Genomic DNA, 12,500 nt, shown 5'->3' with positions numbered 1-12,500 from the left:
TATTTTATTTTAAAAACATTATGAATTGTGCATATGTAGAAGAAATGTAATAACATGAAAGAAGAAGAAAAAAAAGAAAAAAGAATTGTTTAAAAAAATTGTTGTTGCAGCATCAAATTCTATGTTTGTTTGTTTGTTTGTTTGTTTGTTTAATGGAACTTTTCCAAAAAGATTTGCACATTTTGAAGTGACTCTCTATAAAAATAAAATAAAGTATTTAAATGTCCTCAGAATTGTTTAAAATAATGTAATGATAAACAAACCCCTTTTCTCTATAATAAATAGTGTGTTTATTTTAAATCCACCTCTGTCCAAATTATTTGTTGTGTGTGCAATAAATATCCCTGACTTTGTGGTGGAGTAATAAAAAAACAAACATTAGCAAGTCCAGCTACACCACTGAAGCAGTTACAGAGACAGAAACTACAGAGGCCTGAAAATAAAGTCAAGAGAAAAATCTAGTTGAAAATTTGTGACATGAAATGAAAAATATTGAAAACGATTTTAAAGGGAAGCGTACAATCATGTGTTTATAATGTACAAATATTTTTATACAAATGTATTTTGTGTAGTATTCCAAGGACTTTCAGGAATAAAATAATATTAGTGCAATATTAGTAAGTGTGTGTGAGAACAGATGTGCACTCCAGCCCATTCCAGCTCACTCCAGCCCACTCCAGTGCACTTCAGCTCACTCCAGCCCACTCCAGTGCACTTCAGCTCACTCCAGCCCACTCCAGTGCACTTCAGCTCACTCCAGCCCACTCCAGTACACTTCAGCTCACTCCAGCCCACTCCAGTACACTTCAACTCACTCCAGCCCACTCCAGTACACTCCAGTACACTCCATCCAGCCCACTTCAGTGCACTCTAGCCCACTCCAGTATGCTCCAGCCCACTCCCATGCACTCCAGCTCACTCCAGCCCACTCCAGTGCACTCCAGCTCACTCCAGCACACTCCAGTGCACTCCAGCCCACTCAAGTATGCTCCAGCCCATTCCAGTGCACTCCAGCCCACTCCAGTGCACTCCTGCCCACTCCAGTGCACTCCAGCCCACTCCAGTGGTGCTGAATGGGCGATTTGTATATATAGATGAGAGTATAAGTGAGGTTGACCGTTGAGGGCATGATGTTTACCTGATTCAGAAGACTGATGTTCTGACAAGAAAGGAAATTTACATAGCAATCCTTTTACTTCTAAGGCTTTTTTGTAATAAGTAATGTCTCCTGATATTGCTTAATTGAGTCCAGTCAGACTGGATTTTGTAATAAACTTGCTTAATTGAGTCCAGTCTGATTTTGTAATAAACTATTAGAAAATGATGTGCTGTGGAGTATATTTTTAATTCAACAAAACTGATCACAATATCGTGTTTTTATTCTGGGCTCAAATTTGAAAATACAAGTGTCCAAATATTCCGCATGTAACATATGAATTGGAATAGCTCTCACAGACATAATTGTCTCTTTTCTTGTCACTGAAATGGCTTCCTTTTCTTTAAAATGATTTAATATAAGTGTTTGTATTTTTAATGCAATGCAATAAAAATATATTGTAACCCTGCAGCGGGTTCTGGGCATGAGGTGGGAATACAGTCCATCAAAAAGGCCCAAGCAAACACTCGTAATGACAGTAAATCGAGCTCTGAATTAAACCGTGGACTGTAAATTAAACACTTTATCAATGTAGGTCCACTTTTCTATTCATATTAGTGTTGTTGAGCCTGTTCTTTTGACTGCTCCTGTTAAGGGTCGCCACAGTAGATCCAAATATTTGATTTGGCACAGTTTTTATATCAGATGCTTTTCTTGACCCCCAATATCTGGCTTGGTTTCCTGCTCCGGAATGAACCTGGAATGAGAGTACAGAATCCTTACCTGCTAAACCACCAGGGAACTTTCTATTCACATCAGTGTGGCATCTCACTATTTGATTTATTAAAAAGATTATGGATCATATTAAAAACCCAAACAAATGGAAAATATACCCATTTATGGCACTGGTTTAATTCTCATCCCTTAGTGGCTCTCTAAAAGATCAAGTAATGGCTTTAAATAATCAAATGTAGAAACATATCGATCCTAAGTTGTCATCAAACACATAATCATTTCTCTTCTCATGAGCTCACTCAAAACATTAGGCTGCAAAATGGATCCAGATCCATGTCCATTAAGACTGGCTCATTAAGAAGGTACATTTGCATCAAGAATTAATGCTGGGGTTTTTTTTAGGCTTATGAAAGTTCTCTATAAGCTTCATTACTATCAAATCTAGATTTAGAATAAGTCACTTTAACAAGATGCCACAAAAAAACTGCTTTTTTTATGGACCTCACATGTGACATGTCTGTATATTTTGTGTTGCATTTTGTGCTCGGATTTACGGTCATATTTCTTTCATAAACACTGATACTGAACATTTAAAGGTAATTGACTTCTTATTAATTCATTTATTTACATAAAGCTATTTTCATTTTGCACTTTTTTACTGCCCTTTTTTTCTTTTTCAAATGTATAATGTATGTTTAGCCAAAAAAAACAAAACAATACATTTTGTTTTACTGCAGTGTCACAATGTACCAAAATATACCAAGGGTTAGGATGCAATATGGAATCTTTACCCTGATCCCATATATCTACTACATCTTCTGCAACTTATCATGGTGCAGTATAAAATCCAGAAAACTTTATTCATAACACATTTTCTATGTATAATTGTGAGTGCAAATAAATTTTGGTGTATTAGACGGATGTTTGCATGTTGTTAGCTTAAAGTGTATTTATGCTAAGAGACCACATGTTAAAAAATATTTGTATATTATGCACATGAAATGTTTTTCAAGCTCAACAATAATGTATTATCACTATATAACTACTAATGTGAACACAGGGAGTGTGTCACCACATGGCATCTGCAGTGCAGAACAAATTGTTAGTGATAAATATCAGTAGAAAAAGGAAGCAAGCAACACATCAGCTAGGCAATATTTAGAGTGTGACTAACATGATTAGAGACATGCTGTAGGCATTGCATAGTTCCAATTATTTATCCACACCAATTTACACCAGCAGAAATGAGGAAAATCCTGCGTTGAAGCACTATACAGTAGCAGCAATACACTACACACAGATAAAAGACTTTATGTAATAGATCATTCTGGACAAGCTTTTGGTTGTAAAAAAAACTAAACAATGATTAGTCTCAGATCTTATTTATTCAGTCCTGTCTTTCCGAAGTTACATAACATATTTTCATGTCTCCCAGAAGACAAATTAATAACTTACAACCATCACCGTGTTCGAAAGTTTACACCCGAAGATGTATCATGTCGCCTTATTGAACGTTTGCAGATTTTGTAATAGTTGTACGAGTCTCTCATTTGTCCTGAGCGTGAAAAGATGGATCTCAGAATCATATAGCTTTTGCTGGAATAGAGTCAATTATGCAGAAGTTATTATACTAAAACCAAATAATGTGCAGGAGCTGGAGGATTGTTTTATTTTTAACTGCTCAGGACAAACAAAGGACTCATGAAGAGGTATCACAATAGATAAAAACAGTCGTTGGTCATCCGGGAAACAACACACGGTATTACGAATCAAAATGTGTGTAAACTTTTGAATTTGTACATTTGTGTAAATTCAGTTATGATTGTGATTTGTGGACTACATCGGTGATGTGTAACAGCTTATTCAGGGCAGAACAAACACAATTTTTATCCCTCTAAAAAAAGAAATAATCACATTAAGGTTTTGCAAACTTATGACTTCAGATGGAAAAAAGGAAATTAGAAATCCTATTTGTTTACAGTGTACATAAGGAGCCATGTTTTTTTTATCCCAGGATCGATGTGTAATGATTGGACACTTGCACAAGGTGACATGAATCTTTCAATAAAAAACAACTTGTGCAGTTGTTTCATTGGCCCGAAGATTAATTTTTTTTTTTTTAAGTGCATTAAGGATCAGCCACCATCAAGATGTTTGAGGTACAGTATCTCAAGAGGAGGAGATTTTCAGAATGCTTCCATTTGAAAGTAAGCATCGGTTGGTAATGTAGATACTTATAGATGTTTGGTCTTCAAACTCCATATCAAACTCAACTAAAGAAACTACATGTGGTCTTTTGCATCAATACAAGATTTATCAGACTCTATATTTATAATCACACCCTCCGGTGTCACCCACATGAGGATGAGGTTCCCCTTTGTGTCTGGTTCCTCTCAAGGTTTCTTCCTTTACCATCTAAGGGAGTGTTTTCCTTACCACAGTCACCTGAGGGATAAATACAAACACATTTAAATCTATCTAATATTAATCTTGAATTTGTATATTATATCAATCTTTATATTATTCTTTATATTAACCTTTTGTTATATGTTTATGTTCTGTAAAGCTGCTTTGAGACATCAACTGAAAAAAAAAAGTGCTATACAAATAAATTTGAATCGAATTGAATGTGAATTCAATTGAATTAGGAGTTATTTATTTATGTATTGGCTTGTTTATTCATTTTATTTCTTTTTTTTTCTGTGCAAATAAATGAAACCTATTGATGTGTAAGCTATTTAAATTGTGTTAAATTGTACTTACAGTTACAAACCATAAGAAATAACAAAAATGAATGTAAAAAATAAAAGAAAGAAATAAAATGCAAGTGTGAGACAATGAGTATTGGCCATGTTACAATTAAATAATATCCGTTAGTCCATATTAAGTTGTAAGTGAAAAGACACTTATTGGACATATATTTAGATACATAGCGGAACATTTGCTTTACATTTACATTTACAGCATTTGGCAGACGCCCTTATCGAGAGCGACGTACATAAGTGCTTAAATCTCTAACATTGAATACATTAATGCTGGTTCACTAGGTTACATACTTAAGATACCATGAGTTTAAAACATTTGTTTAAAGTTACAATGAAAAAGTGTCAAAGGTTGTATTTTCTTTTTTAAATGCAAAAGACAAGGAAAGAAGTGCTAGTTGTTTCCTGAATAAGTAGGTCTTCAACCGCCGCTTGAAAATAGCCAGTGACTCAGCTGTCCGGACCTCTACGGGAAGTTCATTCCACCACCTTGGTGCCAGAACAGAGAAGAGTCTTGTAGTATACTTATCTCTTACCCTGAGAGATGGTGGAGCAGTGCTGGTAGCTCTGAGGGTGCGAGGTGCAGTGCAGGGAGTGATGAGGGCTTTTAAGTAAGAGGGAGCTGGTCCATTTTTGGCTTTATAGTCCAGCATCAGTGTTTTGAATGTGTGCAGCTACCGGAAGGCAGTAGAGGGATCGCAGCAGCGAGTGGCATGCGAGAACTTTGGCAGGTTGAAAACAAGTCGTGCAGCTGCATTTTGGATCATTTGCAGAGGACGGATTGCATTCATAGGTAGACCTGCCAGCAGTGCATTGCAGTAATCCAGTCTAGAAATGACAAGAGACTGAACAAGTACCTGAGCAGTCTGTGTGGACAAAAGACAGGTTTAGGTTCTGTAGTTTAGTGATTGGTATTAAAATGAGAAAGATCTTTCCAGAGATACAAAGTCACAGAGCAATTCATCTTAAGTAGCTTACTTATGAGCATAAAAGGGCAGTACATATGTTTACTAACCACAGTTTCCTTACTTGCACTACACAGACTACACTGTATATTTAATATCTGTCTTGTAGTGTAGTTCCTCTTTGCACGAGTTTGGACACGTCAACTTTATGTGAAAATACGCAACATTATTTTTAGTCCTTAGTTCTGTGTTGTTTTTTGTAGCATCGGCGTCTGAGTGAAACGTTGTTTTATTTCACCACAGACTGCAAAATGAATGAACTACAAAGTAATATGCAAATAAATAGAAGATACATTTACTAAGAAATGGCAAACTGTCTGTGAGTTGACAGTTCAAATCCCCAAGATGGTCTTAAGCTATGCCCCAAACCCTTCACCTGTACACTTGTGTCTAACATGGACATTTTGCCATGTGCCCCTTATGTGTCTAATTGTTTTCCCTATTTATCAATCCTCATCTTTGTTTTACCGCAGTAGTGTCTTTGTGGTCTGTGTCTTGGTTTTTTGAGTTTCGGTTTTCTTTTCCCCTTTGTGTGTGTGTGTTATGTTACATTTAATAAATCGTGTTTTAGCAATCCTCGAATTTGGGAGCTTCAACTTGAACTGTCCTCTCAATACTACACCACTTTTATTACAGTATCCACCTACTGAGTAAATGCGTATTATGTACAAATCTATTCGCAATCAGTGTCATGTATTCACACGACTCAGCAGCCAACGGCTGACTCAGTAAGAACTTTCTGTACTTTCCTTTTTCATCCTGCCAAAGGAACTGAAATGTCACAGATGACTTTAAGCTGCAAATCAGACCCTTTTATTGCAATAATTCAAAAGCGTCAACAAAGTAACTAAGAAGAAACCAAACAGTCAGGAAACTTTGAGAAAACATGGCTTCTATAATCTCCCCCCTCCAGCAGTGTCCAAAGGGAAGTGATTTATGGAGCAAGCAGCAGAACAAGAGACATCTGAGAGATGGAAATGGTCCAAATTGTATCCCAGTAACATGCTCATTCTTATGCAGACAGTGAAGTCTGAGGAGGGGATGGATACAGAGTGGAACAGTTTCATCTTTCTAAACCCTTCTGCCTGTGGTGCATTTTTATTCACTGAGTACTCTAAATGAAGTTATATTGCATGATGTAGTGTGGAAACTCTGTGGATTTTGCGATCAGAAAACCAAAAGGAAACATCATGATGACTGACAAAGTGAAAAGATAATGAGATTGTGTATGTTTGAATGTTTGCTTGTCACTGATCAGGCCACACATGCTGCCTCCTAGGCTTCGTTACATAAAGTAGGTGGATTAAGGATGAGAACAATTTCCATCACCATTAGCACTACTATTAACAACAGCATGTAGCTCGCTAGCATTCATCTGAATTTCACCTCTTAGTGCAAAGATGAAGCCTTTTACATGATAGAGTATAGTACAACCTGCATACAGTAATTTACAGACAAGGAAAATCATTCAAAAGACATGTCAAACCCTATAGATGAGTGTGAAAGAAGAAAACTTTAGTTTATATCAGTTCTTCAACTTCATTAGTAACATCAAAGTAGGACTCGTGTGTAGAGTTTTTTTTAAAAGACACGTTGATTACTACGCTTGCTCTATTTCGACAAGAACCCCGTCACAGTCTTTAGGATGGAGGAACATCACAGGTTTGCCGTGAGCACCTATCCTCGGCTCTGGAGAAAGCAGTCTGATTTTCTTTGCCTTCAGATCCGCTATTGCTGAATTTATATCATCTACCTGTAAGCAGGAGAAATCAGATTGATTAAAAAACAGAACTGCAAATATTTATTACTATACTATAAAACATTAGAAGAATAGTTTAGCCTCTTATAAAAGAATAAGTCATTAGATTATGACTTTTATGGTCACTTTTATAGTCAACTCCATTATTATTAGCAACCTTCCATAAAAGGTTTACACTTATGCAGACATTGTATAGATTTATTTTCAACCATTGTTATTTCAATGATATACATATTCAACATATTACAAAATAATTGCCAGCCCATGATTCTAATTGTCTGGGACTTCAGATGGGACCTTTTCCTGTAATGTTAACAAAGTCTGATTAACTTCTCTCCTGTAATAATTTCACATCAGCTAATATAAATATCTGATGTAAAAATACTGACAGAATATTTTATTTCTACACTGGATTAAACTTCAGATGTTATATTTTTTCACACCCAAATATCTAGCTCACCTCAATACAGATATGGTGCATTCCTCCAGCTTTATTCTTCTGCAGGAAGCCTGCGATGGGGCTCTTTTCTCCCAGAGGGTGCAGGAGCTCCAGTTTGGTGTTTCCAAGCTCCACAAACACAGTGTAAACTCCATGCTCTGGCAAGGGCACGGTGGCGCTCACCTGGGCACCGAGGATATCCCGGTACAAAGCTGTTGCCTTCTCCAAGTCTGGTACAGCGATCGCAACATGGTTCAGTCTGCCCAGCTTCCATAAGGATGGAGGGACGCTTTGACTGACGGGTAACGATGAAGAAAACGTTCTCACTGATAGGGGCTGGAAGGCAGCAAACCTTGAAACACATGTTGCTGCAAAATAGTGCTTATGTTAGAAAGAACAGTAAAGTTTTTAAGATTTATTTACATTGTCACTCAGAGCAGTAAGAAAGTTTGTCAACCCTTTATTCAGGGTTCTGTATATTTGATCATTTTTAAGATATTCATGTTATAAGAGGATGTTTGGAGTCATAAGTTTGTTTGTTTATTATTATTATTATTATTATTATTATTATTATTATTATAATAAGTCACTTTATTATTAAATGAATACAGTTACAGTTATTATTAAATGTATTTTAAATAAATACAGGCTGCTTTATGTACTATAAACATTTATAAATAGCACATCATACACGTGTGCCATAATATCGATTAAGTATACTTTCCATAAAACAATAATATTAATAAAATACAGAATTTATTTATTCTTGTTTAGAACAGTATCTTTGGTCTTCAGCCTACCTGCAACCTTCAGCAAGGAGGCCGCCATGTTTCCCTGATACAAAACCTAATAACTTTATTTAAATAATAAACACGACAACGCTGTTAATTAATTATTAGGAATTAACCGCGTGCAGTGTTGGAGGTAAGACCGGCGGAAACGTGTTTACTGTGTCGTTAACCGTATAAACTGTCTGTGTTTTTACGAGACTCTAAACCTATTGCATTAAACTCGATTATAATCGGAGCGGAACGTTTGAATTCTGCCTTTTGTTTCCGAGGAACATTTTGTACGGTGCACATCGGGTCCCATGCGTGTTTATGCGTGTGCAGTCATGGCGAATGGGACTGTGAGCAGCACGCTGGAGAAATGTTTACAGGTTTTAACCAGCAGTACAGCGCAGCCCGAATTGTTTTTAAAGTAAGTACATGTTCTTTTAATTACTGTGACAATGATATTAGTGAATGAGTCAGGAAAAGTGTGATGATGGACGTTATCTGATGATGGCTAGCCGTGTTAGCCTGTATTTTAGCGTGTGAGTCTGTGCCTCCTGCGTGTGAGTCTGTGCCTCCTGCGTGTGAGTCTGTGCCTCCTGCGTGTGAGTCTGTGCCTCCTGCGTGTGAGTCTGTGCCTCCTGCGTGTGAGTCTGTGCCTCCTGCGTGTGAGTCTGTGCCTCCTGCGTGTGAGTCTGTGCCTCCTGCGTGTGAGTCTGTGCCTCCTGCGTGTGAGTCTGTGCCTCCTGCGTGTGAGTCTGTGCCTCCTGCGTGTGAGTCTGTGCCTCCTGCGTGTGAGTCTGTGCCTCCTGCGTGTGAGTCTGTGCCTCCTGCGTGTGAGTCTGTGCCTCCTGCGTGTGAGTCTGTGCCTCCTGCGTGTGAGTCTGTGCCTCCTGCGTGTGAGTCTGTGCCTCCTGCGTGTGAGTCTGTGCCTCCTGCGTGTGAGTCTGTGCCTCCTGCGTGTGAGTCTGTGCCTCCTGCGTGTGAGTCTGTGCCTCCTGCGTGTGAGTCTGTGCCTCCTGCGTGTGAGTCTGTGCCTCCTGCGTGTGAGTCTGTGCCTCCTGCGTGTGAGTCTGTGCCTCCTGCGTGTGAGTCTGTGCCTCCTGCGTGTGAGTCTGTGCCTCCTGCGTGTGAGTCTGTGCCTCCTGCGTGTGAGTCTGTGCCTCCTGCGTGTGAGTCTGTGCCTCCTGCGTGTGAGTCTGTGCCTCCTGCGTGTGAGTCTGTGCCTCCTGCGTGTGAGTCTGTGCCTCCTGCGTGTGAGTCTGTGCCTCCTGCGTGTGAGTCTGTGCCTCCTGCGTGTGAGTCTGTGCCTCCTGCGTGTGAGTCTGTGCCTCCTGCGTGTGAGTCTGTGCGTGTGAGTGGTTTATTAACTTATTAGTGTCACAGAAGTAGTTCTGTAAAAAAAAAAAGTTTCTGCTGTCTTTTGGTTAAATGTCTCTTACACTCGTAATGACGTTTGTTTCTCTGCAGTTGGTGAAGTATTTTGTGTCTTTCACGTTCAGTTTAGGCTTTATTTTAAAGTCTAACATGTAACTGGCACTTAATATTTACTGTCTCACTCTCTCTCTGTCTCTCTTTGTTTATTTCTCTCTCTCTCTCTCTCTCTCTCTCTCTCTCTCTCTCTCTCTCTCTCTGTGTCTGTCTGTTAATCCATTACAGTGTACAGGATGGCTTGGCAGCAGACTTCACATCCCTCACAAAGACCCTGTATGATTTGCACAAGGCCCATGAACTCACAGGATGCAATGGGAGTCCTCTGGACGAGCTGGTGGTGGAAAACTTTGACGAGGAACAGATCTGGCAGGAGCTCGAGCTTCAGAACACTGCTGTGCTCACTCACTTTGAGGATGCAGTCAGCACGGCGGTAACAGACGACACACTGACGCTTCTAGAAGAATCCGACGAAGAAGAAGAAGAGGAGGAGGATGGTGGTGGAAGTGGACAGGAGGAAGAGGAAGAGAAGGAAGAGGATGATGATGAGGAAGATGATGAGAGGGAGGAAGAGGGTAGTGACAAAAATAAAAACAGACTTAAGCCGTCAGCGTCTGATGACGAGGAGGACCTTTACAGCGAGGACTCAGACATCGATTTTGATGTTGATCAATTAGAAAAACAGTCCAAGCAGAAAAAGAAAACAGAAACCAAGATGCCTAAATCGAGGACAGTCTCAGAAGTAGATGATCAGTTTTTTAAACTATCGGAAATGGAGTCATTTCTGGATGATATGGACAAGAGAGAAGGCAAGGAAGCTGCTGGTGAGGAAATTGACTACTTTCAGGACCTTCCCTCAGATGAGGATGCAGAAATGACCTTTGATAAACCGGCCGCATCAAAGACTAAGAAAAAGGTGAGCTGCAGTCACCGATAAGCTACTGAGCTCTGGCTGGTTAGGGAAAAGCTTCAGGTAACTTGTTTACCTGTTACATCTTTTTTCTTTTGCAGTCAAAAAGTTCCAGAAACATAAAATACAAAGATTACTTTGTGGATGAGGACCTGGCTCAACACAAGTCAGCTGAGGAAGAGGAGTCAGCACCTGAGGGTGAGGATGATGATGAGGAGGAGGAGGATGATGAGGACATGGATGCAGACGATTTTGAGGAGTATGTGCATACAGATGTGTTTTTTTTTTGTTTTGTTTTTTTAAAGTAAATTAACATTTTACCGGTTTTGGTGCTCACGAAGTGTGTCTGATTCTTTTGCGCCGTGCAGAGGTGACGACGAGAGCCGGAACGCCAGAGACGCTTTGCGCAAGGTGACCTTTGACCTGCCGAGTGAGAGCGAAGGAGAGGATGTGGAGGACATTCTGGGTGGAAAGTCTACAAATCTAACTAAACCAGAAACCAAGTCAGCTTTTGAGAAAAGACAGGAAAAGGTACGTCTAGGGAAATCTTCAAGGTTTTAGGTTTTATTTAATCTTTTATAAATTGTTTATTTTTTTTTAGTTCTTTACTGCACCGGTGGTACATTCTTCATCTAACAAATAAAAGGCATCTCACATGTATTTATTTCCATAAATCTCTACAAGCAGCTTATCAGTGATCTCCACAGATGTGTTAGATCTATAAACATCTCCAGACAGATCAGTGTAACATTGGGGCTGCTATCACGGCTGCACAGACTCATCTTTTGCCCTTGAGCAATTTGGGAATTATTTTACACAAGACCGCGAGAGCCTGATTTGTTAGAATCCACGACTCCATGACACACAGTATGACACACAGTATTCGACCCTGATGTGTGCAGAGTTTCTGAGCAGATCTCTGTCCTCCTCCCACCTTCCAAAATGGCAGCAAGACGATTGGCTACATGAGATTACTAGCTGCATCCCAAATGACATAAAACACACTTACACTATACTACTTTCTACTGTCTCGTGTACTAACGTTAGAAGGGCAGTGTTGTCTCAAATAGAGCAGGTTTTTTTCTGCTCTATGGGGAAATAGAAGTCATGTCCCAGCCGTAAGACATCGTGTCCACCAGAGTGTCGTCTTGGAAATGTTTCTCGCACTATATAAGTTTAGGTTTCTCTGTCTGAACCGTTAAGGCTTATTACATTAGAAGATGTGTGTAAGGATTTATTCATGTATACAAAAGAGTTTGCAGGTTCCATAGTTATGGGAACAGAGAAGCTTACATGTAACTTGCTTTATTTGACCTTGTCTTATTTTACTTTACAGTACTTGGGTTTAATGTTGTGCTTAAAATCACGCAGGAGGTTTTGAAGCTAAATGTTTAGTACGTTGCCCCAATAAAGGAGGACTTGAGGACAAGTGGCTTTACATGTGCAATGAGTTTTATTACAAAATCGTCAATTTAGACTTTACAGATTATTATGTAATGTTTATTTACATATCTATGAGCTCTCTCTCTCGCTCTCATGTATATGACTGACTAAAAGCAGAGTATTGATTGAATGTGAAACAGATGGCAGAGAAGATCTCCGAGATGGAGAAGGCAGCATTAGCGGAGAA

General features: G+C 39.1%; 2 protein-coding genes across 2 annotated transcripts in view; one reads left to right on the top strand and one right to left on the bottom strand.

Moving 5' to 3' along the window:
- Positions 1-6,348: 6,348 nt before the first annotated feature.
- Positions 6,349-8,803, bottom strand: mcee (methylmalonyl CoA epimerase). The gene is made up of 3 exons (XM_027157528.2): positions 8,557-8,803; positions 7,778-8,124; positions 6,349-7,311 (listed from the first exon to the last, which is right to left on the bottom strand). Exons 1-3 carry the CDS (start codon positions 8,582-8,584, stop codon positions 7,159-7,161), a joined length of 528 nt encoding a protein of 175 aa, XP_027013329.1. The 5' UTR covers positions 8,585-8,803; the 3' UTR covers positions 6,349-7,158.
- A 13-nt stretch (positions 8,804-8,816) lies between these two features.
- The window catches only part of mphosph10 (M-phase phosphoprotein 10 (U3 small nucleolar ribonucleoprotein)), a 9,890-nt gene continuing 6,206 nt past the window's right edge, over positions 8,817-12,500 (top strand). The window contains exons 1-5 of the mRNA XM_027157527.2: positions 8,817-8,956; positions 10,189-10,876; positions 10,972-11,129; positions 11,239-11,401; positions 12,454-12,500. The exon at positions 12,454-12,500 is cut by the window's right edge and continues 95 nt beyond it. Of these exons, the coding sequence (XP_027013328.2) occupies positions 8,847-8,956; positions 10,189-10,876; positions 10,972-11,129; positions 11,239-11,401; positions 12,454-12,500 (1,166 nt within the window). The 5' untranslated portion in view covers positions 8,817-8,846. The remainder of the gene's footprint in view (positions 8,957-10,188; positions 10,877-10,971; positions 11,130-11,238; positions 11,402-12,453) is intronic.

Source organism: Tachysurus fulvidraco, chromosome 1, assembly GCF_022655615.1.
Source record: "Tachysurus fulvidraco isolate hzauxx_2018 chromosome 1, HZAU_PFXX_2.0, whole genome shotgun sequence".
Classification (NCBI taxonomy): Eukaryota; Metazoa; Chordata; class Actinopteri; order Siluriformes; family Bagridae; genus Tachysurus; species Tachysurus fulvidraco.
Note: the sequence above shows the minus strand (reverse complement) of the source record. Positions and strands in the feature narration are given on the sequence as shown.

What these genes read in the sequence shown, in the direction of transcription:
- mcee (XM_027157528.2), bottom strand. Translation starts at nt 8,584, where the DNA reads ATGGCGGCCTCCTTGCTGAAGGTTGCAG. An exon ending in CTCCTTGCTGAAGGTTGCAG is followed by an intron (nt 8,125 to 8,556) that starts GTAGGCTGAAGA and finishes ACTATTTTGCAG; the next exon opens with CAACATGTGTTTCAAGGTTT. An exon ending in TGCACCATATCTGTATTGAG is followed by an intron (nt 7,312 to 7,777) that starts GTGAGCTAGATA and finishes TCCTGCTTACAG; the next exon opens with GTAGATGATATAAATTCAGC.